We start from the raw sequence: 24933 nt of genomic DNA, 5'->3' as shown, positions 1-24933 counted from the left end.
CCATCACAGCCCCCTCTGCATAGATTGACCTGGTGGCATGGGCACAGAGGGACACGGAGCATGTCCCCACGGGGGACGCCATCCCAGGCGGGCTGCGCAGCCGACCTCCCGCCTCGGAAGAGGCTTTTCCATCCTGCCATCTGCAGATGGTGGGATTTGTCACCTGCTCCCAGCAGAAGACCTCAGCATGTCATGGGAGACATCTGTGAACCTCAAGGAGGTGCCCCAAGCTCTGTGTCCCCAGCACCAGTGTCCGTGGGCAGCATCACGCACAGTTGAGTTGGTGGCCCCAGACTGGTCATCAGGGCTCACGTCCACCCCGGTAGTGCTGGTGCTTCAGCTGGAGAAGCACCTGTGCAAGTCCTGGGGCCACCCTTAAAAATGGGGTGCACCCACCAGCCCCAGAGCCGGGACCCTGTGCCACGAGTGAGTTGTGTCACCCGTGATGTCCCTGAGACACCAGCAGACCTTCCTGGTGGCATCTGCTCACCATGGGAATCCCACGCCAGCACCCGGCAGCACAGGCGGCTCTGCAGGGACAGTGGGGACGGACCCCCCACTTGCGCCGGGGGTCCCATCCTGCTGCGGCCGCGCGGAGGGGGAAGAAGATGGATGGGGACCGGCTGGACCATCTTTATAGAAAAACTGCCAGATACACAATTATCTTACAAAAGTAGAATTGCTTTTTTATTTCTGGCCTTTACAAAGGGAGCAGAACACGGGCCGGGGGGCTGGTGGGGGTCCCTTCGCTGCCGGGGAGGCTCAGCCGCAGGTGTCACCTCCATTCCCGGCCAGGGCCGCTCTCGGCAGGGCACGGTATTGCCGGTGTCATCCAGCCCAGCCGGGACGCCGGAGGTTGGTACCCACCACGAGGTGGGGACAGACCCTGTCCTCGGCATCCCCCCCACCATGCCTGGGGATGGCATCACTGGGACGGTGGCCACCGGACCCCGCTCCCCATCTCCTCCCCGTGTCAGTTCTCACCAGACCCCGTGGGCCTCCCGGGATGTCCCCTGTGGGGACCGGGGCCACGGGACCCTCTAACCGGGACGATGCGGGGCTGGGAGGGGACCTCCTGCACGGACCCCCTTTGCCCGTGCGGACCATGAGCCTGTTGATAAAAGTTGGGGCTTTTGGGGTGGGTCCTCCACTCTCCAAACCCAAGTGTGGACACCGCTGCATCTTTTGGCTGGTTCCGTGTCACGGCCCGACACGGCCAGACACGCATGGGTGGGCTGAGAACATGCTGTGCTCATTGCACCCATGTGCTGGGACATGCCTGAGGGGCGCAGTGGGCCCCAAAATGAGGGCAAGGGTGGGGGCAGAGGCTCCTGCCCAAGTGGGGTCTCAGCAGGATGGTGACAGAGGGTCCCCCCGGCGTTCCCAGGTGCCGGAGCCTCCAGCCGGTTCTGCTCACATCCAACCAAAAGACACCATGAGTAAGAAAAAGGAAAGCACCTGGTTCTTCCCCGGGGAGAGCGGGGTGCCCGCCGTCCCCTACCACTTCAGGAAGTCCCGCACGCGGCTCCACAGCTTGGTGATCCAGAGGTTGACCCCCAGGTCGGTCAGGTACTGGATTTCGGGTGTCAGCATCTTGCGGCACAGCTTCTGGTGCTTCTTGTTGATCTTCTTCTTCAAGTTGTAGCCCAGGATGGACTTCTCCCCCAGCGGCTGCCAGGGTTGCATGGAGGACTCTTGAATGGCGCTGGCGTCCACAGGGTGTCCCCCATCGATGCAGATGCTCTTCATTTTCTCGTTCTCTCGCTGCAGCTCGGCCACATCCTTGGCCATCCGCTCCCTCCCGTAAGCCTCCACCTTACGCCAGAAGGTGGCATTAAAATAGCGGTAGAGCTTGGCGTCGATGAGGTTCCAGGAGGTGGCCTTCTCGTAGAGCTCAGGTGTCAGCCGGGAGACGGTGGAACCCTTCCGGGCGTTGAGCTTGAAGTAGAGAACATCCTCCAGCTGCCAGCACAGCAGGTCCTTCAGCAGCACCAGGGACTCGTCAAAGTACTCGAGCAACATGACGAGGTGGAAACGACGATCTATCTCCTGGATGTACTCCTCCACCAGCGGGCTGTTGGCGTTCATGTTGTTGTCGTAGCCCAAGTCAAAGAAGAGGAGGTTTTGGAGGTAGTGAGCGTTGAACCCGTTGGGGTCATAGTAGTGCCAGGGGTCCCGGAGGAACTCCGCCAGCTTGTCCTCCCCCGTCAGCTTCCAGGTGAGGGGAATGACGCGCCCAAAGTAGTGGAAAGAAGACTCGAAGAGGTAGGCAGGGTCCCGCAGCACCGTCACGAAGGTGGTGTCCGCCGGCAGGAGCTTGCGCACCTCCTCGTAGTGGAAGCGCATGTGGTTGCAGATGATGTTGAAGCACGCGCCCGGCCGGTAGTGCTGCACCTGGCTGCGCTCGAAGTAGGAGGGGTAGTAGAAGTCATTGCGGCCATTGGGGAAGGCGAATTTCAAGCGATGCTTCTCCCCGAAGCGGAAGAGGATGTTGAGGATGGTGCTGCTGGCTGTCTTGTGCGTCTTCATGAACATGATGTTCAGCTTGGGCAGGCAGCTCTGTCCCGAAGGGCTGCCCGTGCCGTTGGCCGCTGACGGCACCGTGTTGGGGGCCAGGTGGGAGGAGCAGGAGGAAGGTACGGGGATCCTGGTGGGGACAAGAGGCAGGACACCACGGTGAGGACACCACCATGAAGGCTTGGCCATTTTCTTTCCCGGAGGAGCCGGGCCTGGGACGCATGCTCACCCTGGGGACAGGTGCTGGAATTGGGGATGGGTGCTCACCCCAGGGATGGACACTCGCCCCCAGGCTCCCTGGCAGAGACGAGCCCGGCGTTGGGCAGAGCCCCCTTCACCCTCAGCCACGTGCCCAGCGGGACCAGGGCACCCACCTGGCAGGAGCCCCTCGGCCAGCGGGACAGAGCCCACCGCCCCCATGACCCCCCCAACATCAGGTGCACCTCTGAGCCACCAAACCGGCTCAGTCACCCCCTAAACAACCCCAGCCACCGAGGATGCACTGCTACGGCGGTCTTCATGGTGGCCAGCCCCCACCAGCATCGGTGCAGCCCCAGCGGGGGGTCCCCATCCCTCCCTGCAGGCATGGCCATGGTGGCCCTGGTGCAGGCAATGTTGAGACGTGCATTGAGATGAGCTCTCCATGGCTGTAACTCCTGATAACGTTCTTGCAAGGTCTGGAAGCTCTCAACCCCTTGTAGGAGTTGGGAAGGATCCAGCACCCAAGCAAAGAGGGAAATAATTCTAGAGCACAGCCCCTCGGATGAGCTCACGGGCCGTCGGGAGCATCGAGAACAACTCGTGGATTATCTGAGATGCCCACAGCAGGGAACAGAGACCACAGTGTCGAGTGACTTTGGACAACTAAAGAAGTTGCAAATCTGATCCTTGGTAACGCTCCCATCCAGCACCGTGGGGGAGCGTGGGTCAACACGTGGCTTGTGAACCACCCACAGGCAGATCTCTTTTATAAGCCTGGAGATAAATTTAATGCCAGGAGGGATAACTTTACTGAGCACCAGCTTTTGCCGTGACAGGTAGCAGAGAACTTTGAACCTACCCATGCCCATCTTTGTGGGAGAAAGTTTACACGTGGCAGCGCTGTAGTTACTCTTGAAGGACAAGCCCTCGATAAAGAGCACCTGAATAACTTCCTCGGCTCTGCCCACTGCTCCTGGATGGGGGGAACATCCCCTGTGGAGCTTCTCCTTCTCCCCAGGGACATGAAGCTGCAGCGGGCAGGGGGTCTCCAGCACCTCTTCATCTCCTCCGTCGCCCAGGAGCTGAGCTCTGGCTGCCATTTTGCAGCGAGATCCCGCCAGGGTGAGCGTCCCCAGCCCCCTGGAGAGTTGGGGTTCACCTTCCCCCCACCCTGGGGACAGGGCGCAGTCTCCAGCAGGAGGCTGTAGGAAGGGGACATCTCGGTGTGAAGCCACCAGAGCCTGGAAAGCACCTGGGGGTGCCTGGTGCGAAACGGGGTGGCCGAGCTGCTGGGGGGGGACACGTTGGGGACCCCACACTCACTCTGTCACGCTGATTTGCAGTGGGGGGACGGCGTAGGAGTAGAGCAGCAGCATGAAGCTGGTCAGGAGGGTCCCCAGGATGAGCCCCTTGCACATGGACCTCCAGTGCTTCCCATGGTGCAGCATCCTGGTCACCTGCGGCCGGCAGAGCGGAGAGCAGTTAGCACCGGGGGACGGGGAAACGGGGAGCGGGGGGAACCCTCTGACTTAAATCACAAGCAAATAAAGCATGGGGGCATCTCACAGGCGTGGGAAGTCCCGGGAAGCATCCCACCGGGGTTTTCAGCGCTGGCACCGCCAGCACCAGGTGTGTCCCTGGCCACGGGCACAACGTGGCCAAAGAGCAGCGGCTCTGCCCGCCCCGCGCACCCTTTGCTCCCCTTGAGAAAACCCAAAGCGAGAGTCGGAGAGGCTGCGGGACGGGAGGTGGGCGAGGAGGGAGCTGCGAGGGGGCTCACGGCTCCCCGCCAGCACAGCACGGCACGGCACCCTTGGGTGGCTCAGGGTGGGGGCAGGGGGCCCCCCTCCCTGCACAATTGCACATACGTACACATACGTGCATGCAGAATTGCACACGCGCACACACATGTGCGTGCACACAGCCAGAGGGCACACGGACGCAAACATCCAAGCACATGCATACGCGCACGCTGGGATGTAGGGACACAAACATCCCTGCACACCCGTGCATGCACACGCACGCTGGGACACAGACACGCTCGTGTGCATGTTCACGCACCCACACGCATGCACGGGGACACACACACACACACGTATACACTCATGCATCCCTCCCCCAAGGACAGACACACTCATGCACGCACACGCATATCTACGCACACTCGTGCACGCACGGGACACAGATGTCACCCTCATGCGTGCCCGTGTGTGCACAAGGACACAGACATACACGCACATCTATGCACACTCATGCACACTCACGCCTGCACACAGACCCTGCAGCAGGCAGCCCCAGCCCCGCCGCCCCCCGGCCGCCCCCTCCCCGCTGCTGCTCCCCCCCCCGCAGCCCCCTTTCCCTGGCAGCACCTTCCCAGCCGCCGCCGCTCGCCGCAGGCCCGGGGCGCGGGGGGCACCGGCAGCTCCGGCGCACCGGCGACCGCATTGCAGCAGGGCCGTCCTCTGCGGCAGGACACGGGGACGTGCCACCCGTGACCGCAGCACCCGCTGCCGGGGGGGCTGCGAGCAGAGCCCAGCGGCCGGGAGCAACCCCCGAGCTGGAAATCAAAGCCCCGGGCGGCCCCCCCGGCCTTGCACCCACATTTAGCGGCTCTGGGAGCAGTCATCGCCTCCGTCAGCTCCGGCTGCCCCGGCACTGCGCTGGCTCCCCAGCATCCTTCGGCCAAGGCTGGCCGCGCTCCCGGCCGCCCGTGGAATAACGCCCCCTACAAATAACCCCCCAGCCCCCCGTGCCTGCCGCGGCATCACCCCCTTAGAGCCCCGTAGCTCCAGCGAATAATTCAGCGAGATGAAATCCCGGCTGGGAGAGCCGTGGTCTGCACCCAGCCACATTTTACCCCCCCCGGACCCCCACGTAGCAAAGACCCCCCCAGGATTTCTAAGCCAAACGTCAAGCAGGAAGGTTACCCGGCCGGCGCGAAGGGTGCCCAGGGCACGGCGAGCTCGGCTCGCTGCTCCCGCCTGCCTCCCCCTTTCTCCGGCCCCCCCAGTTCGCCTCCTGCCGCTGAGATTTCCAGTTCGATGAATAATGAATGGAAAATGCAACCGGAGCCCAGGGCTGTGGCCAGGTGCTGGGCACAGCTCGTCCTGGCACCCGGCGCGGCAGCCGGGGGATGCCGGAGGGTTGGGGGCACCTGGTGGCACCCCGCAAGTGCACCCAAGCTCTCCCCCCGCCCCCCCGGCCGTGCCGCAGGGACCACCGGGTCAGGCAGGGCTGGCCACATCCAGCCTCTTCCCGGGTGGTTTTCTGAGCCGCTGGCAGGAACGGCAGGACTGGCGGGGATACGGTGCACGGTGGGGTGTACAGCGTAACCGTGGGGGGAGTGGGCGGCTCTGACCCTACCCGAAAATTGCAGCACGGGTGCCAAGCCGAGAGGGTTTCACGTGCCTGGGAGCGGCCAGGGTTTGGTCTTACACCGTGGCCGGGATCACCATCGGCAGCGCCAGCGTTGGCACCGCCTGGGACAGCCACCGGCCAGAACCAGCCAGTGCCGGAGGGGACACCTGCCTGTGTGGGTGCTGCTGGCCGGCAGCGAAGCTGCATCCCGCCGGCTCGCGGGCTGTCCTTGCCTCCGCACCACAGGGCGCAGCGCTGCCGGCACTGGCACCAAACCCACCGAAGCGAGCGAACTGGTGCCATTAACCCACCTCTCGGCTGCCAGCCCGGCGGGGGACCCCGCCATCCCCCCGGGGCAGCGCAGCACCCCGGCCCTGCGCGCCGGGATGCCAAGAGGATGTCTCACTCTACCCAGGCTGACTCCCCCGGGGTGGTTCTGGCAAACAGATCCCAACCCAGTTACTCTGTTGACTTTGCCTCAAATGAGTGGCTTAATTATTAATAGCACGCCAGGAGAAATGCGGCAATCGGGGCGTTTTTCCTGGGGCTCCCATTATCGCCGGACAACTGCAGCGCCAGCTCTCAGCCGCCTGGTTGAAATTCCCAGGCGGAGGATGTGGCCGTGCCGGCCATTTCCCCACAGGTCACCCCCCGGATGGCCCGGGCCACGCAGCTCCGCAGCCCCGGCCCCTTGTGCCAGCAGCTCCCTGGGCCCTGGCGACATCCCCGAGCCCTCTTTTGGGGTTTCCCTACAGGAGCCACGCCCTTATGGCCAAACCCCTATAGCAGCTGCCCACGAGGCTCACCCGCCGGCCGCTTGCTCCCCTCGCCGCCACAAGCCCACGGGCACGCTCTTTTTTCCGCGTGCCCAACTCCACGCAGACACGGTCCTTCCTACCCCCCCGTCCCCCTTGCACACCCCCGTGGGTGCAAACACCCGTCCCCACCCACCCCCAGCACCCTGCCCCATGGCGCTGCCCCCCCAAGCGCCCCGTCACTCCCCAAAAATCACCTTTTCCTTTGCCTAAGCCGCTCTCGGCGAGCCGTCCTTCTCCTCTCCTGGGCTGGCGTGGGACGGGGGTGCCGATGCTGCTCCGACATGGAATAAGCTCGTCCTGGGCAGCTCCCCGCAAACGCCGGCTTCACCAAAGCCTGCCCACCACTCGTGGTCTTTACGGCATGGCCGGGGTCGCAGCCCCGTATCGCTGTCCTGGGCAGGGGGGAAAACAGAGCGAGAGAAATGAGAGCCGCTGCCGAGCGGGATGCGGGGCTGCGGCCGGGCGCTGCCCGGCTCCCCCGGGACAGCCGGGCCAGGCCCTGGGTGCCCGCTGCCTCCCCGAGCCTCCCGGCTCCCCACCCACTCCCGGTGCACAGAGGAGGCATTCAGCCCGCTGCCTGCTCGCTGCCTGCCCGCTGCCTGCCAGCGCCGAAAACAAGGGGCCCATTTGTCTCCATCTGCGGCGCTGGCCTCAACGGGGACATTGTCACCGCCGGCCCCGCGCCCGGCCCCTCCGCTCCCCTGCACCGCCACGCCACAGCCAGCTCCCGGCCCGGCTTGGCCCCGCGAGCCGGCACCCGCGGCGGTGGGAGACGGGGTGACGGGGCACCGCCGGCCGAGCGGGCGACAACGGCCGTCCCTCGGCGGTGGCACCCAGCTCCTCTCCTCCCCGCGGGTGCGGCTCTCGCCAGCCACCGTCCTCCTCCCGTGGGATGGCTCATGGCCGTGCCCTCACCTCCCGCAGCTGGAGCTCACCTCGGCGTGGGGAGTGCTTTGGCAGGGGCTCGGCCCCGCACCCCCGACCCGGCCGCCTGCTCCCCGGGGTGTCCTGGTGACACTGTGGGTTCCTCTCCATCCTTCCCGCAGCCTCCCCCTGCCCGCCCTCCCCGCCGCCTGCCGTATCTAAATGGCTTTTATGGCCTTAATGGCAGCAATATTTGCACTCACCCATTCTCAGTGTGATAACCACGGAGCCACCGCGCTGCCACCAGCTTTGGCCCCTTCCCCGGTCCCACCAGTCACACTGGGACTTTGGGTGTCCCTGGGGACCCTACCCGTGGGGGTCAAGGGGTGCTGCTGCCCGCAGGGTCCCAGCCTGCCACGACGTGGCTGTGCCTGGGGGGGCGAGCGGGTGCTGCGGCCACACCAGGGAGGGCTCGGCACCATCCGGCTCCCTGCTCGGGCATCGCCATGTGGCGGGGCAGAAAAGGAGCCATTGTGTCCCCGGATCCGGCCCTGATGCTTCCCACTGCCCTGGAAGCCGGCTCGCTGCTGCTAACGGCGGTGACAGCCCTGCACATTGCTCGGGCAGCCAAGTGAGCGGCAGCCACGCCGGCATCCGGAGACCCCGCGGCTGGGCTGGTGGCAAAACCGCAGGGCACCCGTCAGCCGTGCCCGCTACCCACTTGAGTCTCCATCCACGCTGGAGGCGTTTGGGGTTCTGGGCTGGTCCCCACGGGGTTTGGGGTCATCCCGCTGAGCCCCGGGCGGACAGGTGGGCAGCTATTGTCCCACCGCAGGCAGCTGCCGCATCCTGCCCTGCCTCTGCGGGACCAGTTCTCACGCCGGGGTCAACCTGTGCAACCCCTGGGCAGCCCCGGCCAGTGCCAGGGGACAAGAAAAGCCAGAGTGTCCTCTGTCATCGCAAGAAAAGGGACGAGGAGCTGCCACCTCCCCGCAGGCACTGACCCTGCCGGCACGGCCCTGCTCTCCCAGGACAGACACCTTCCGGCGTCCCCAGCCCCGCACGAGGGGGCCCAGCCGGCTCCTGAGAATTAAAGCCTGAGGCTGTGCCGGCTGTGCCGGGCTGGCTGCGGGCAGCGGAGAGGAACGGGCACCTCGGGGAAGCGGAGACAAGCAAGCAAGCGTGCAAGCGAGCACAAGCACGCACTCCCAAAAAATCAATGCTGGGACATGTCCCCCTGCCCCTGAGGAGACAGAGGCTGCTGCCAGGACGGGGACAGGGGACTTGTCCCTGCTCGGAGGCGCCTGCGGCGAGCACACAGCCCCCCAGCCCCCCGAGCCCTTGTCCGACACGTTTCCAGTTGCACTCAGCCCTGAGGGTGGGTCACACCTGGGATTCATCGCCCTTCTCTTCCCCTTGTCCCCCCAGGCCCATCTGTCACCGGTGATGGCCACCGTGTGAAATAACCACCACACCGGCTTAAATAACAGATCCCGGTGCCACCGCCTGTCCCAGCGCCGGCCACTCGCTTTTCCATCACCTTACCTGGATTCGTCCTGGAAACAGCGGTGCGGGGACGAGGAGATGTCTCACCCCCTCTTAATTCCAGGTTTCCCCCTTTTTTGGGGATGGCATTGCAAAGGGTCTCCAGACGGAAGAGGACCATGGCGGCCGGGATGCGGCGGCTCAGCGAAGGGATGCTCGCGATGTAAATGATCTGGGGAGCCGCATCTCCCGCACCCCATGGGGTGCAAACCATCCCTGGGACGGCTCCACCACGGCATCCCTCACCCCCTGTCCCCCGTCCCCCCACCTGGGAGCGAACAGATCGAGTCCCCCCCCGTGATTTGGGGGTGCAAACGAAGCACTCATGCTGAAAACCACAACAACCGGGGAAGCACGCACCGGAGCTGGGGATGAAGAGGAGTTTGGTGAGGAGCACGAGCGGCTGGTCGGAGGGTGGGTGGCAGCACCGCGGCGGCACACCCCGTCCCGAGCTCAGCCCCGCCGGACACTCATTGGCCAAACGCGGCATCAGGTGCCTGTATCGAGAGCAAAAGCTGTCATTAGTGCCGGGGAAAGAGGGGGAACTGGTGGCCGTCGGGGTGGTGTGACCGGTTTGTGGCCACCCAGCAGTGGGGCTGCTGCCTGCGGCGGGTTCTGCCTGCCGGTCCCACCGCGGTTTGCTTATCCGCCGCGGCGCCTGTGGGTGCCCAGGAGTGAGTGTCCAGCGGCTCCGGTGGGCTTGGGAAGCTCCATTCGGGGTCTCCTGCCCTGTGGTGGAAGCCCAGCTCTGGGTGCAGCCCCAGGGGGTCCTGGGTGGTCGAAAGCCCTTATTTTCTGGGAGGTGAGGTCAAGGAAGGGGGGAAAAGGCAAGGAAAAAAAAAGGAAAAACCTCCCAACTACCAAAGGAAAAAAAGAGGGAAAAAAAGAGGAGGAAAGAAGGAAAAAATAAAAAAGGGAGAAAAAAGAAAAGAAAAGAAAAGAAAAGAAAAGAAAAAGAAAAGAAAAGAAAAGAAAAGAAAAGAAAAGAAAAGAAAAGAAAAGAAAAGAAAAGAAAAGAAAAGAAAAGAAAAGAAAAGAAAAGAAAAGAGGAAAAGGAGAAAAGAAAAAATAAGAAAAAAGAAGAAAGAAGGAAAAAGAAAATAGAGAAAAAGAAAAAGAAAAAAGAAAAAAGGAAAAATAAAAATTAAAAAAAAAAGAAAAGGAAAAGGAAAAGCGGGCAGGCAGTTACCAAGGTCCCCATCTGTGCTGTTGGTGCTGCTCTCACTGCTGGGGGTCATCGGCACCCCGGCGCTGGCAGCGCTCGCAGCAAGACCAAGGGCCACGTCTGTGTCCCCACAGGAGTCCCATGAGATGGCGCTTGGGTGTCCTCCAAAAAAACATCCCACGGGATGACGCAGCCTTCACCACAGCTGGTGTCCATATAAAGCCCCATGAAATACCACAGCTGGGGACAAGGTGTCCCCATGAAAGCCCCATGAGATAACCAGCCTTCACCATGGCTGGGGACAAAGGTGTCCCCATAAAACCTCATGAGATACCACAGCCAGCTGAGGACAAGGGTTTCTCTGTAAAGCTCCATGAGATACCACAGTCTTCACCATGGCCAAGGACAAGGTGTCCCTATAAAAGACCCCATAAGATGACACAACCTTCACCATGACTGGGGATAAGGATGTCCCCATAAAACCCCACAAGACACAACAGCCTTCACCATGGCCAGGGACAATGGCATCCCCATGAGATGACACAACCTTCACACCCCAATGAGGCCACATTCACCAAAACCCTACAAAAACCCCACAGCAAGCCATCCCACCTTGGGACACCCCTTCCCAACCTCCAAAATGAACCAAAAAAAGGAGAAAAAAAACCCCAAAACCTCATAAATCTTGCACAAAACGAAGCGTTACCCTTCTCCTCTCCCCAGGAGGAAGATGGCCATGGACAGGCTTGAGGGCCGTTTGTAGGCCCCGGTGAAGAAATGTGGGGGAGCTGGCTGTTTTGGGGGAAAAAAAGGGGATTTAAGGGAAAGGTGGGGGTGGAGAATGCTTCTGATGCCGGGGCCGCCAACCCCCTGGATGTGCTCTGCACATCCGGAGGGTTGGCGGTCCTGACATTGGCCATGGCAGCCCTAGTTTCTTCGTGCATTGCTTTATCTCAGCCAAGAGCCCCAAAATAATCTTGCCTTCACCCAAAAATGTCACCCTTCCGGCCTCTTGCTGGAGGAAGGTGGGAGAGGGACAGTGAGCCCCAAAAACCTTTGCCTCATGCCTTTGTAGGCAACCCAACAGCATCCCGGTAGAATTGGAGGCACCTCTGAAGTTCACCTGGTCCAACCTCCCTGGTCATATCTCCATGGATGGAGACTCCATCGTCATTCTGGGCAACCTTGTGCCAACATTTGGTCACCTTCAGAGCAAAGAAGTGTTTCTTGATGTTCAAAAGAACCTCCTGGGTTCATTTGTGCCCATCACCTCACGTCCTGGTGCTGGGTGCCACTGAGAAGAACCTGGCTCTATCTTGGCACCCTCCCCTCATGTATTTATACCCATTGGTAAGATCTCCCTGAACCTCATCTTTGCTGATCCAAGCTCTCGCAGCCTTTCCTCCTAGGAGAGATGCTCCAGTCCCTGCATCATCTTGGTGGCCCTTTGCTGGACATGTTCCAGCACGTACATGTCTCTCTTGCACTGGGGAGCACATCACCAGACACAGAACTCCATGAGTGGCCTCACCAGCACCGGGCAGAGGAGCGAGATCACCTCCCTCAACCTCCTCTTGCAGCACAATGAGCCCTCTGCCCCAAGGGCATGTTGGTGGCTCATGGTCAATGTGGTGTCCACCAGGACCCCCGGGTCCTTTGTTACCAAGGTGCTTTCCAGCCGGGTGGCCCCCAGCGCACCCTGGGGCTGCTCCTCCCCAGGGACAGGGCTTTGCGCTTCCCCTGGTTGAACAAAATGGACTCGGAGCTGGCTCTCAGCACCCAGCAGGATGGAGCAGACCCGACCCAAACCTGCCGCCAGGAACAAGGCATGGCAGCAGATGACAAGGAGGAAGGTGGCACCCATGGTGTCCACAGGTCATGGCACCAGGCTCCGGCCCTTCTGCTCGCCCTCCCAGCAGATGTCCTGACGCCCGGTGTGGGATGAGGAGCCACCTCCGGCCCCACGTGTCTGGGATGAAGCCATCCGTGCCTCTGCCACCACGCCAGCACTGGGCAGAGCACCGAGCGCAGCGCAGGCGCGTTGCCCCACCATGGCCGGGAGGGAACAGACAAACACGTGCCACAGGGAAGCGTCGCCTTCTTTATTCAAAAATAAAAAGTACAAGAGAAGTGCGGCCTGCCACGCAGATGCTGGAGGGCAGCTCTGGGCCGAGCAGAGGACGGGCTCCCCTCCACCATGGACGACTCTGCCAAAGCTGGGGCGAAGCCACGAGGGCCTGGCTCCTCCACCCAGGGCTGTGCAAATTCCAAAGGAACAATCCCGGAGGGACCTGCAAGAGCCCAGAGCTCTCCTTGGCCTCCTCTTCCTCGCCCACCACCCCTGTGGGGCGGGCAGCAGAGGGAGCAGCGGCACGAGGAGGTCAGTCCCCATGACACCAATCCTGCAGCCCAGGACGGGCAGTGGCAACGGTGGAGGGGAGCCGAGGGAGCCCTTGGAAAGGGACAGCGGGAAGTGTATTTACAGACGGGAAATGTTTTAATTTAGCATTTCTGTCCCAAGACCAAAGGTGAGGGTTTTTCACCCAAAGACGATGGTGTCCGCAGGGCACGGGTGGCCAGCCAGCCCCCGCAGGGAGCCCCCGGGTCCCGTCACGCTCATCGCGCCTTCTTGCTTTTCTTTTTCTCCTCTTTGACAGCGGTGTCGTGGGCTTTCCTCTTCGCAGCCAGTTTGTTCGCCTGTGGAGAAACCCCCGAGACCCGCAGTCAGACCGGTCTGTGGCCACCAAGGGCCACTCGACCCTCGGTCCCACCAAACCCTCTGGCTGCGGGTGGGACACAGACCCCTCCGCTGCCGGCACCCGGGCCCGGCGTGGGACAGGCCCTGCCAGAGTGCGGCAGGATCAAGAGACCGCAGCCCGGCGATGCTGGGGAAGAGGCTGGTTGGGCCTCAGTGCCCTCACCAGGCAGGGAGAGGAGCGGGAGGAGCAGCCCAGAGCTGCGCAGCACGGGAAGCAGAGGCTGCTCCCTCTCCCCAGAGACGGGCACAGACCCGGCTTTAGCGATCCGTAGCTGCAAGCCGATTTGGGAAGAGCCAGCACCAGGATCCAGGGAAAAGATCCGTACCTCTCGGACTTTGCGCTTCTTGCCAAACATGATCTTCTTGTAGAGGTATTTCTCCCTTTTCTTCATCATCATGATGGCCAGGCGCTTCTCCTCGCTTTGCTGCTCCTGCTCCAGGCGCTGCTTGTCCTCCAGCCGCACCTTGCCAGCGGTCACCTTCACAGGAAGCGCCTGCAGGGAGCCGGAGAGCTCAGGACCCCGCAGGTCCAGGACCCCGCAGTGTGGCGGCCGTGGCAGGAGGAGCGCAGCCCCAGGGGGCCTGGGACAGCGAGTGGAGCCCCGGCAGGGACAGAGCTCGGAGCTGCCTCCTCCTGGGGCTCCCCCATGCTGCCAGGCACCGTACCTTGCTGCTCTGAGTCTTCTGCTCTTCCAACTTCTTTAATTTCATCTCCTCTTCCTTTTCAGACTCATCTTCCTCCTCCTCTTCTTTGTCATTGTCATCCTCCTCTTCCTCCTCTTCTTCCTCCTCCTCCTCCTCCTCACTCTCTTCATCTGCGGAGAGACCCCCGTTACCAACAGAGCAGTCGCTGCCCCCGGAGCAGGTACAACGCTGCCGGGTCCTCAACTCCTCCGACCTCGGAGCCTCGCGTCACCTGGGTTCTCGCCCCGCTGCATGGCCAGCAGCTTCAGCTTCTCGGGAGGGACGTAGTCTCCTTCCTGCTCCGTCACGAAGGGTGAGAGGTGCGGGGGCAGCAGCACCCCAGGGAAGTAGTCGGCTACGGGGAGGCACAGCTTGGCGTTGACGGAGTCGAAAACCCACTGAGGCTGCAGGTAATACCTGCGGGGCAGGGGGACGCGGGGTCAGGCTCTGCGCTATGGGGAGCGGACAGAGCTTGGGACAGCCGGGACACCCGCTAGCCCACGTGGCCGTTCTGGGGACAGGCCACCCGCCTCGCCCACCTGCCAACGACCTGCCGCTCCACCCGGGGCCGGTCAACGATCTGGTGGGTGATGGAGGGGTCGCTGACGTCGTAGGTGGCACCGATGCACAGGGACTTGTCCCAGGAGACCTGGCCACCAAAGCACCTGCCGGCAAAACCCACCGAGGAGTCAGGCGGGGCCCTCGGCGTCCCCTCGCCCGTTGGACGTCAGGCAGGTTGGCCCAACACAGAGGCCGGGGGAGGCGAGCGCGCCGTATCGGGGTGCCGAGGGCCAGCCTGCCCCCCACGTACCGGATGATGAAGGCCAGCGGCTCCCGAGGCACCTCCCTGTTGAGGAAGAAGCGCAGCCCTTCAAACAGCTTTTTGTGCTTCTCCAGGGCCTCCTGCTCCTTCTTCCTCGCGTCCAGCTGCTCTGCCGTCTCCTGCTCAGAGCCAAACGCTCAGCCTCCCCCCCGCGCCCAGCCCCTCTCTGCAAGGAGGGCTCGCGGACGCCGTCCCCTGCTCCCAGCAGCCCCCCCCAGCGCGGCACCAGGCCCTGCCACGAGACAGACCGCAGGCAGGATCACCCAAAGCCAGGGCTGAGTTTCTCCCCATCACACCTCCAGGCTCTTACCCCCTCCACTGGGAACTCGTCCATCTCCACCTCGTCCTCGTGGGTCGGTGCCACCGCACGGGCCAGGCTGGCGCTCAGAGCCGACAGTTTCTGCAGCGGGAGGAGACCGAGAAGGCGTCATGCCCAGCCGGTGCTTTGGGGATGGGAGAAGGGGCCTCACGGAGGAAAAAGGCAATTTCTCAGAGAGGCCAAAAGACATTCAGGCTCCTCCACGTTCTCTCCCACCCTGCTGTCCCCAGCCTGGGGCTTTGGAGGGTCCCCCGCCATGCAGGGGGGAAGCCAGAGGCCCCCGCAGCCACGCAGGGTCCTCCCACGGTGACGGCAGCGTCCCTCACCTCCAGGTAGCTCTCCGAGTCCATGGCGTACTCCTTGCCCTCCGCGGGCTTCAGCTCAACATCAGCCTGGCCGTCGATCTGGGGAAAAACAGAACGGTGGGGTGGCAGCTCCCAAACACAGAACCCCCAAACATCCCTCCCTCCGCCACGTCCTCACTTCCCACGGCCCACGGTGGTGCCACCAGGCTCGGGCCGGCGCGGCACGTCCCCGGGGCAGGTGGCGGCCTCACCTTGGGGGGGTAGAGCAGGTTGAGGGACTGGTAGAGGCGAAAGTTGACGAAGCCCAGGAGGGTGGTGTAAAACTCGGTGAAGGTGGCCATCACGCGGTAATCCACGTCTGTGGGGTGCTGCAGGCACACGGGAAAGGTGAGGACACAAGGACGAGAGGACCGGAGTCCCCTCTGCAGGGACAGGGTCCCGTCCCACCCACACAGGGAGGAGCATCCTGCCCCCTTCACGGCAAGGTCTGGAGATCCACGGCCGCCACCAGCCCCTGGGCAGGGAGAGCTCTCCGGGCTGCTACACGGGGCACCGCTGCCACCCCTCCGCGGAGGGACCCGCTCGCACAGACGGAGCAGCCTGTCCCACCGTGGATGGGGACCTTGGTGGCTCGGTCCAGGGACACCGCTCCTCCCGGGGAGACGCGGGGCTGTGGCAAAGCAGAACGGGAGCAGGACAAGGAGCCCAAACCCAGCAGGGACCCAGCTGGCCCCACAACCGCCAGAACTCAAAGCAGGGCTGGTTGGGGACGACACGGGGTGCCCCAGGGGAGGCGAGACCCAGCGCGGGACATCCCAAAGGCCACAAAGCTGGAAAACCTCAACCCAACCGTGCCAAGCCCTGGAAAGGCTGGGAGCAAAACGGGAGGAGACCGCTGTGACCGTGAACTCTTGCATGCCGAGGCTTTTGGCAAGGTGCAGCGCAGCCGCATGGCTGTCCTGGCACAGCGGCACCCGCAGGTCTCCCCTTGCCCCACCACCTCCCTGGACTGTGTGGGGGATGCGGCAGAACCGCCCTGGCAGAGGGTGTGGGGTCTGACTCGGTTCTTCCCCAAGTGACATCAGCCTCCTTCCTGCAGGTTAATCTTTAATTGCTGATTAAGGCACATTTTAATAATTGACAAGACAAACTAAGGAACCCGGGAGACTGGTACAGGCAGGCACAGGGGACACGGGTACAGCCATCCCAGGGGGTAGAAGAGCGTCGTGTCCCTGCCAACCTTCCTGGCGGGGCCTCGTGGTCCCCACTGCAGGCTGGACACGGCCACGTCTGCCTCTGCAGACCCTCGACCCCTCCCCGGCCCCAGGGAAGGGAGCAGCGAGGCCCTGTGGGTCCCGCACGGATCCCACCGTGCTCTTCCCAGATACTCACGTCGTGGGCGAAGGCATAAGGGGTGATCCAGGTGACGGGCTGCCCCAGCACCTCGGCCTGGTAGTAGATGCCCTTGATGGAGAGGAAGACCTGGCAGGGAACAGCGGGAGGGCTCAGGGGAAGGAAAGCCACAGGCGCTGCCTCGTCCCTGTCCTCGTTAACCCTTTCCCCCGTCAGCAGGTTCATGGCAGCGTCACAGGATGGCCTGGCAGGACTCGTTCCCCACCCGAAGCTGCCGGCACAGCCTGTCCTGCGCCCTCCTGGGGCACAAGCCCACCGCCCCCAGCCCCAGAGACCCCCCCCAGGACAGGGAAGGTCTTGGCCGCATCCCTCCCCGTGGCGCCCACCTTGCGCAGAGAGCGGGACACGATCACGTAGTTGAGGAACTCCACGGCCAGGCGCCGGCAGAGCTGGATGGTCTGGACGTGGCACTTGCCCGACCGTGGGAAGGTAGAGAAAAGGAAGCACATGGAGAGGGCATCGTCCAGGTCCCGCAGAGCATCTACGAAGGTTGGGTACCTGTGCCGGGGCAGGAGGAGAGGGGGGAGTCGCACCCAGCCCCAGCGGCCACCAAAAGCTGGTGGAGACCTCGCTGAGAAAAAACAGGGTGCCACAGAGCACCCATCTCCTGCTCGTCCCACCAAAGCCGGTGATCCCAGGGACAAGGCGTCCCTCCTGGGCACACGGGAGCCTACGGTCACACGGGGACCCCCAAGCAGCTCCCCGGGGAGCCAGGAAGCTGCCTGGGCCAGGGGGTGGCAACGCACCGATCACAAGGTGGGCGTAAACAGGTTTTAGGGCACCTGCAAGGACCAGGTGTTGGGGAATCCCAGCCTGGACCCCCCAAGACCAAGCGTGCCTGCGGCGCAGCACATGGCACCCCTCGGCCAGGCGGACGAGGCCCAGACGAAAGCCGCAGGACTGGAGGGAGACAGCGCAGCTGCCCAGACCACCTTCCCTCCCGAGCACCGAGCCTGGCAGGGCAGCGTCCGTCTCTCGGTGCCGTTTCTCTCTCCCCTCTCTGACACAGCACAACCAGGGTCCCGGCACCACCGGGACAAGGAAGAGACCTGCCAGAGCAAGTTCCCTCCCTCCTGGGTCCTCTCCTCTGTCATCGCCACCACATTCACCAACTCCGCTGGCACGATTCACCCTCCAGCAGCCCTCCCTCCGAGGGTGACCCTGGAAAACACAGCTCAGGGAGAGGAGGAGAGCTCTCAGCGTCTTCCTGGAGATCCCAGAGCCGTCGAGGACGGCCAGGGACTCTCCACTCGCTCGTGCAATGCTACAGCCAGCGTGCAGCACTGCTCCGGCCTCCTCCTCCAGCCCAGAAACACCCGTTTCCAGCAAAAACCCCAGAACTGCTGCAGGAGCCGGACTCCTACAGAGGGACGGACACGGCGGAGGCTCCGCAGGTCGAGGTGGCCGCAGGGAAAGCTCCTCCCGGGAGAGGAACGGCTCTGCCGGTACCTCACCTCTCTTTCACGATGTGGTCGAGCTTGTAGCTGGGCTTGTTGTCCTTCAGCCGGTCTACGGTGCTCCACTCGCTCTTCCCGTACGCTTTCCGGAGTTTCCGCACAAAGACCTGCGGGGAAGGGGGGAGGCCAGGGGCTCTGTGGGAGAGGACGAGCCCCGAGCAGCCCCTCAGGCGGCACCCCGGGGGTCTCGCACGGGACAATCACCTTGTACTCCCGGAACTTGTTGACGATGGGCTCGTGAAGGAGGAATTTGATGTCCTTGAGGAGGTAGAAGGTCCTGGCTGCGGTGGAGCCTTTGTTCACCTTCTTCTTGTGCTTGGGCTCATGGGGGTAAATCCCCTTCAGGATGCAGAGGCGCCTGGTAACGGCGACGAGGGTGAGACGCGCCCGGCCGCAGCACCCCTGTACCCCACCGGGGAACAGCCCGGGACCCTTCCCTCCCGCGGGGTGGGGGGGAACCCCAAAACCCGGCAGCCTGAAACCCCGGGACAGGCAGGACAGACCCCACGGAAAGGGCCACCCCACGCACCCACCATGGGCTGCAGCCCCCACTGCTCCCCCTGGGAGGGGTCGGGGGGATCCAGGGGACTTGGGGGGTGGGTCAGGGGGGCTGGGGGGTGGGTCGGGGGGTCCGGGGGGGTTCCGGGGGGTTCCGGGGTCCCGAGCACACCTGAAGTCGGGCAGGCTCAGCTGCAGCTTCTTCCGTGCCCTGTTGCGGGTGATGTAGTTGGTGGCGGATCCCCGCTCGTACTGGGGAGAGATGGGGGCGTCAGGGGGGGCTCGGTACGGGGGGGGGGGCGGGGCAGCACCCGAGCCACCGGGGCGGGGGGGGGGGCTGGAAGGGAAAACGGGAACCGGGGGGGGGCGCAGAAAGGGGCCACGGGCACAGCTGGGGGGTGGGGAGCCCGGGCACCGGGGGTGGGTGTCACGGCAGGGATGGGCACTGGGGGGGCACCACACGGAGAGGAACTGGCGGGGCACCGGTACCGGGGTGGAGGGGCACGACACCGGCGGGCACCGCTACTGCGAAGAGGGGGTCACCAGCACCGGCGGCGGAGGGAGCAGGCACAGGCGGGTACCGGAGGTGGAGAGGGGGGAGCGGGCAGGACACAGGCGGGCACGGGTACCGGAGGGGGCACCGGCACCAGAGGGAGGGGGGGACACGGCACGGAGGGACCGGGGAGCGTGATCGCGGCCACCGAGCGGGGCACGGGGAAGGGGCGAGGGCAGGGCAGGGCAGGGCAGGGAGGGCAGGGCCGCTCCAGTGCGGGGCCCGGCGGTACCTTCTTCTTCTCCAGCCCGCCCATGGCCGCCCCGCCGCTGCCCGCGTGCTCCCGGCGCGCCCCAGGCCCCCGGGCTGTCCCCGCCCTGCCTGCGCCCGCGGTCCGCGCCCGACGGAGCCGCCCCGCGCCGGGCCGCGCTGGTCAGGGCGGAACAGAGCGGGCAGAATGGGCAGCGCGGGCAGGGTGGGCAGCGCCGGCAGCGCGGGCAGGCAATGGGGCCGGAGCCTGTCAGGCGCGCCGCGGGCAGCCCGCACGGCCTAGCAGGAGGGGTCCTTCGGCGCGGGGCACGCTGGGATATTGCGGGGCAGCGCGCGGCCTGCCGGGATGTAGCGGGGCGGAGGGGCCGGTCCCCGCTCACACACAGCGGTCGCGGCGTGGCGGGTCCCGGGGTGGCTGCTCGGGCCCTGGGGGTGCCCGGGGCCTTCTCCCCCACGCCGGAGGCAGCCGCTGAGGCCGGGACACGGGCCCCAGGGCACCGTCCCGGGGTTCCCTGTCCTCTGGGTGATCCCCGGGCCTGGCAGCGGCCGTGTGGCTGCGGGGGGAAGGCCCGGCCGTCCCCGGCCCCCGCGGCGGTGGCTCCAGGCCGCCCTCGCACGGCGAGTCCCGGGGGCCCGGGCGGCTCCCGGAGGGCGGCGGGCAGGCCGAAGGGTCTGTGTGTCCCGGCCGGCCGGGGCGGGTGCCGTGGCTCCGGGAGGTTTCCTGCCCGGTCCCGGGTGGGCTGTGTGTAACATCGGCCCGGTCCTGTCCCACGGTGGGTGGCTGGAGCTGCTTCGGGTGGGACCGGGCCCCCCCTGCGGGCACCCAGCTGGCAGGGAGATGTGTGCCGCCCTCCCTGGGTGCCCGTGGGTGCTTATGGTGCCGATGAGTGGGTGCCACGCACCCTCCTGCGTCCCTCGTCCATCCCCAGCGCCCCGAGAGAGCCGCTGACCTCGGCGGCAGGAGGGGATGGGTCACCCCCCAGCCCAGCGTCACCAGTGGGGCACCCATGGGTGTGCCCCAGCCGAGCTGCACCCGGTCCCCACCATGTGCTGGGGGTGGTCGATGCCGGGACCCCCGTCCTCAGCCCCTGCCAGCCGCAGGGGTCGTGTGGGGAGCAGGAGCGAGTCCCCCCAGCCCGTCACCCCCTCTGAGCCCAGCTGTGCCCAGCAGACAGAGGCCCCAGCCCCGGCAGCACCCCGGGACCCCCTGCCCTCGGCTGCCGGGATTTACCTTTGGGGGCTCAGCGCCCCCGTACCCCTTATCTGCTGAGCCGGGCTGGTTAATCCTCGTTTTCAATAAAATCCGGGTTCCCCACGAGCAGCAGCTGTTGCTTTCGGAGGCTGCGGGGGTGGAGGGCGCAGGATTTTCAGGGGTTGTTCGGGGGCTGACTGACCCGTGATTCTGACCCCGCAGTTTGGGTCTCGCCGCCCCGGTGCGGAGGGCAGAGAGACCTTGGTGCCGGCGGGGTTTGTGCTGGGTCAGGGAGCTGGGAGGGAAGAGCGTCCCGACACTATCTCTGTCCCCGGCATTTCCCGTTGCTTCACCTCCAGCCAAAGTCCTTTCCCGTTTCTGCTGACTTGGCCCCGGTGTGCGGAAACAGCCTCTTGTGACACCGTCCCGTCCCCGGCGGCGGCCGGGCTCTGCTTAGCTGGGCTCTACCCACCGCTGCCGGCTGTGCCGTGCCGTGGCCCCCACCGCCCCGCTCCGGCATGTGGCTGCTCCTCGTCCTGCTGCAGGCTGCCGTCCTGCCCGCCCAGCCCTGCGGTGAGTACGGCAACAGCCGGGGCCTGCAGCCCCCGGGCCCCCGCGTCCTGGAGCCGGGGGTCTCGCCCGTGCGGGACGGTGCCTGGAGCAGGACCCCCGGCTGGCCGTGGGACCGAGAGGTCCCTGAGGAGCGGGGCGGGGGGGGGACGGGCCCCATCCTGCACCCTGGCCCCGCAGAGGACATTTGTGTGGTGAAGCCCCCCCCCGGTGATGAGCTCCCCAGCACCCACCGAGCACCTGCCGGGGTTAAACCTCGTTCCTGTGCCCCTGCCTGCAGCCACCCCACTGCGCAGGTCCCCTCGGCCCCCTGGGGATGGGGCTGCCACCCCAGCACCCTGCCAGCCCTGGGGGCACAGGGGGGGCCATGCCCAAGCTCTGGGCTCCCCTTGCTCACCCCTCTGGTTTTGTTTCCTCCCACTTTTTTTTTTTTTTTTTTTTTTTTTTTGTGGGGAAGACTTGAGCTTTTGGGATTGAGGGACTGGCATGGGGTGCGTGGCAGGGTTGGGTGCTGGGTTTCCGTCACCACCACGGCCGGTGCCGAGGGTCATGGATGTCACGGGGCCGGTGGTTGGGGTGGGCTCGGGCCCCTCCTGCCCCCCTCACCCTCCCCTCCCTCTCCCCGGGGCCGTTGGGGGTAGAAGCCCCAGGGGAGGCGGCAGCAGCGGCGGTGCGGGTGCTGAGCGCCCGGCTGCTGGGGCTGGCGGCGGACCCAGCGCGGGACCCCGACCCCAGCGTCTACCTGGCGCTTCGCCTGGCCGACGACCACGACCCGCGCGGGGAGGAGCGGTACCTGGCGCGGCTGCATGACGCCTTCCAGCACCGCTACGGCCGGTGGGTCCCCGGGAGAGATGCCGGGTCCCCCCCGTGTGCCTCTGGGGGGATGTCCCCTGTCCCCCACGCCGCCCTGTCCCCCCACTGACGCCCAGTCCCCACAGGAGCCTGCAGGCAGCCGGCTGGCCCCACGCCGCGTCCCACGGCCACCCCCAGCGGGACGCCGCGGCCGCCGAGCACGGCACGTACGTGTGCGCGTCCCCTCTGCTGGCGGGGTGACGGCCCCCCTGGCGCCGTGCGGGGGCTCTGGCCGCTGGCGAGAGCTGACGCGGTGGCTTGCAGGAGCGCCGAGGCGGAGTGGCCGGAGACGGGGCGGCTGGCGCTGTACCTGCTGGGGCTGCGGGCCGCCTGTCCCCCGCCGGAGCCCGGTCCCCAGCGCTCGCTGGTGACGTGGCTGAAGTACTACCTGGAGGAGGACTGGGCAGGTGAGAGCATCCCCGCGGGGTGACCGCGCCCAGCGCCCACCCGTGTGCCGGCACGTCCGGTGACACGACGCCCCAGTGACACGACGCCTCGTCCCCAGGCTCCCGGCAGCACGGCCACCCCCTCACCAGTTACTACCAGTACGGCCTGGGCGTGCTGGCGCTCTGCATCCACCGCAAGCGGGTGCGGGAGGAGGTGATCCGCCGGCTCCTGGTGGCTGAGCAGCACGGCAGGTTCGGGCACGCCGGCGGCAGCGCCGTGGGTAAGGGTCCCTGGGGACGGGTGGGGCGGTGGCACCCCAGGGCGGGCGTGCGGCAGCCGGGGTGACACTGCGTCCCTGCAGACACGGAGGCGGTGGCGGCGCTGGCCTTCACCTGCCTGGAGCGGGAGCGGTCGGTGGGGGCCAGTCTGGCGGCAGAGCTGCGGGCGGCCGCGCGTGGGGTGAGGAGGAGGATGGTCGAGGCGCAGGGCCAGGACGGCTTCTTCGGCAACGTCTACAGCACCCCGTGGGCCATGCAGGTGGGTGCGGGCAGGGCTGGGTGCGGGCAGGGGGGGAGGTTTGGGTCGCAGCTGTGGGTGGGCACACGTGCTGATGGATGCACGCTCAGGTGTGAGCACGGGTGCAGGTGCACAGCAGGTGCGAGCACGAGCAGGGGTGCGGGGGTGGGTGTGAGCGTGGACACGGGTGCAGGCGGAGGTTCGGGTGCAGGCGTGGGTGCAGGTGCAGGCGTGGGTGCCTGGGCAGAGGCGGCCGCCCCGGGGCAGGCGCTGGGCGGACAGGCGATGCTCAGCACCAGCAGCACCACCAGCAGCGCGGTGCCCAGGGCCCCGACCCGCCTCCCACCTCAGGCCGCTGCCCTGCCGCCTTCCTCCCTCCCGCTCCCAGGTCTTCATCGCCACCAAGGCGTGCCGGACGCAGCCGGCATATGGCCGGGCCATGGCTGCGCTGTTGCGGAACCTGGACGCCTTTGCCACCGCCGCGACCATGGCCCAGGCGCTGCCGGCGCTGCATGGCCGCTCTTACCTGGACATCGCCTCCATGCACTGCCGGGAAGAGGCGGGTAAGAGCCGGCGCAGCGCGGGGAGCCGAGATGGGGTCCGCACAGATGCCGCTGTGGCGGTGGCTTGGTCTCCATCAGTGCCACGGTGGCTTTCTGCTCGCAGACACGCTGACGGCCATCGGCCCCGAGCCGCCGCCCAAGCTGCCAGGGAACGTGACCGTGCGGCTGGTGGTGGAGTGCCCCGAGCTGCGGTGTCCCCAGCGCCGCCTTTACGACCAGCCGGTGCCCGTGCCCGCCGGCGCCTCCCTCCTGGACGTGCTGAGGGTGGCCGCCGCGCAAGGACCCCCTGACTTCACGTACGTGGTCCCGCATGCTGGGGTGGGGGGGACCCTCCGGGGTCCCTGGGCGTCGCAGCCGGGGCAGCCACGTGCCCTGCACCCGTGCCACGGGCTCACCCCGGACCCGCCGCCCGGCTCCCTTGGCAGCAGACCCGTCCCACCGCCGGCAGCACCGGGGCCGGACCCTGACCCCCCCCCCCCACCCGCCAGGTTTGACACCCAGGAGACCCCCCAGGGCCCCTTTCTGAGCAGGGTGCTGGGGCTGGAGGCCCGGCAGCAGAAGCGGAGCTACTGGCAGCTCCTGAGTGCCCCCAGCACCAGCCTGCAGATGGGTGAGTGATGGGGGGGGCCCGGGGGAGGCAGGGGGGGACCCGGGCAGCCCCCCACGGCCGCTCTGCCACCCGGGGCTGCTGTCCCTGTCTCCACAGGTGTCGCCGACTACAGACCTCACGACGGGGAGAGCCTCATCCTGCGCCTGAGCCGCTGGTAGAGGGCGGGGGGGCGATGGCGATGAAACACCCGCCGTGGGCGCGGGACCCGCCGGCTCCCCGCGTTACCGGAAAGCGGCAAAAGAATTCACTCTCTAAGGCTTATCTGGAAGCTTTAGACAGCAGGCATTCTTTATTGCAGCGCTGGGTGCACGGGGGAGAACTCCACCTGAGGTGCACACCCAAAAGACAAAACTAGCAAGTATTTATCCAATGTTCACAGACATATTCAGTATCTTTCCCAGTAGTGCTTATCACAGGCAGGGATTTTCCGGGAACTCGTTAGCGTATGCTAATGTCTGTCGCACGTTTGTTGGCACCTCCGGGTGGTGGTCGGGGGTCTTCAGGCTCAGCCCTGGTATCACCTACACCTCATCCCTCAAGGCCGGTTTTGGGATCACCTTGTGACTCTCTTATCTTTGCGCATCTGTTCTTCCAAGGCCGAGCTGTTTAAAATGAGATCGTTCCAGAGCTCCTTATCTTCCAACTAATTATGTTCTAAGTGACAATGGTTTCCCTTTTGTTTGGTTACAGCGATTGAGCAATGGCTCTGATTGCTTGAATTGATCTTAAGATTTCAATATTCACAGGTATCACCTG

At 65.2% G+C, this 24933-nt stretch overlaps 3 protein-coding genes across 8 annotated transcripts; 1 reads left to right on the top strand and 2 right to left on the bottom strand.

Annotated features, from left to right (window-relative positions):
• Positions 1-674: 674 nt before the first annotated feature.
• Positions 675-8157, bottom strand: GAL3ST1 (galactose-3-O-sulfotransferase 1). Of its 5 annotated transcripts, XM_054844348.1 has the most exons (4): positions 8021-8157; positions 7088-7285; positions 4042-4175; positions 675-2647 (listed from the first exon to the last, which is right to left on the bottom strand). In XM_054844348.1, exons 3-4 carry the CDS (start codon positions 4164-4166, stop codon positions 1498-1500), a joined length of 1275 nt encoding a protein of 424 aa, XP_054700323.1. In that variant the 5' UTR covers positions 4167-4175; positions 7088-7285; positions 8021-8157; the 3' UTR covers positions 675-1497. The 5 variants fall into 5 exon arrangements, with proteins under 5 accessions (XP_054700323.1, XP_054700322.1, XP_054700326.1 ...); XM_054844347.1 differs by lacking the exon at positions 8021-8157 and having other exon boundaries at positions 7088-7678; XM_054844351.1 differs by lacking the exons at positions 7088-7285; positions 8021-8157 and adding an exon at positions 6387-6597.
• A 712-nt stretch (positions 8158-8869) lies between these two features.
• TCN2 (transcobalamin 2) lies at positions 8870-24926 on the top strand. The gene is made up of 11 exons (XM_054843982.1): positions 8870-8877; positions 21164-21252; positions 21891-22083; positions 22188-22268; positions 22366-22508; positions 22607-22768; positions 22850-23025; positions 23393-23567; positions 23671-23863; positions 24056-24177; positions 24274-24926. Exons 2-11 carry the CDS (start codon positions 21198-21200, stop codon positions 24333-24335), a joined length of 1362 nt encoding a protein of 453 aa, XP_054699957.1. The 5' UTR covers positions 8870-8877; positions 21164-21197; the 3' UTR covers positions 24336-24926.
• Positions 12549-20997, bottom strand: PES1 (pescadillo ribosomal biogenesis factor 1). 2 transcript variants are annotated; one of them, XM_054843976.1, is made up of 15 exons: positions 20719-20997; positions 18897-18976; positions 18431-18584; positions 18224-18333; positions 17096-17267; positions 16749-16838; positions 15608-15724; positions 15378-15455; positions 15043-15132; positions 14721-14851; positions 14449-14574; positions 14142-14326; positions 13892-14040; positions 13552-13719; positions 12549-13164 (listed from the first exon to the last, which is right to left on the bottom strand). In XM_054843976.1, the coding sequence occupies exons 5-15, from the start codon at positions 17216-17218 to the stop codon at positions 13084-13086; spliced, it is 1338 nt and encodes a 445-aa protein (XP_054699951.1). In that variant the 5' UTR covers positions 17219-17267; positions 18224-18333; positions 18431-18584; positions 18897-18976; positions 20719-20997; the 3' UTR covers positions 12549-13083. The 2 variants fall into 2 exon arrangements, with proteins under 2 accessions (XP_054699951.1, XP_054699950.1); XM_054843975.1 differs by lacking the exon at positions 20719-20997 and adding an exon at positions 19510-19649.
• Positions 24927-24933: the final 7 nt, after the last annotated feature.

The sequence above is a fragment of the Grus americana genome, chromosome 16 (genome assembly GCF_028858705.1).
Source record: "Grus americana isolate bGruAme1 chromosome 16, bGruAme1.mat, whole genome shotgun sequence".
In the NCBI taxonomy this organism is placed as follows: Eukaryota; Metazoa; Chordata; class Aves; order Gruiformes; family Gruidae; genus Grus; species Grus americana.
Note: the sequence above shows the minus strand (reverse complement) of the source record. Positions and strands in the feature narration are given on the sequence as shown.

Excerpts from the sequence above, each read along its gene's own strand:
- PES1 (XM_054843975.1), bottom strand. The coding sequence starts at position 19,533 with ATGGGCGGGCTGGAGAAGAAGAAG. Across the intron at positions 15,456-15,607 it reads ACCTGCTCTACCCCCCCAAG|ATCGACGGCCAGGCTGATGT; the intron begins GTGAGGCCGCCA and ends GTTTTTCCCCAG. Across the intron at positions 14,852-15,042 it reads ACGAGTTCCCAGTGGAGGGG|GAGACGGCAGAGCAGCTGGA; the intron begins GTAAGAGCCTGG and ends GGCTCTGAGCAG.
- GAL3ST1 (XM_054844348.1), bottom strand. The coding sequence starts at position 4,166 with ATGCTGCACCATGGGAAGCACTGGAGGTCCATGTGCAAGGGGCTCATC. Across the intron at positions 2,648-4,041 it reads CTGCAAATCAGCGTGACAGA|GATCCCCGTACCTTCCTCCT; the intron begins GTGAGTGTGGGG and ends TGTCCCCACCAG.
- TCN2 (XM_054843982.1), top strand. The coding sequence starts at position 21,198 with ATGTGGCTGCTCCTCGTCCTGCTGCAGGCTGCCGTCCTGCCCGCCCAG. Across the intron at positions 22,269-22,365 it reads GCGGCCGCCGAGCACGGCAC|GAGCGCCGAGGCGGAGTGGC; the intron begins GTACGTGTGCGC and ends GGTGGCTTGCAG. Across the intron at positions 22,769-22,849 it reads CGCCGGCGGCAGCGCCGTGG|ACACGGAGGCGGTGGCGGCG; the intron begins GTAAGGGTCCCT and ends GCGTCCCTGCAG.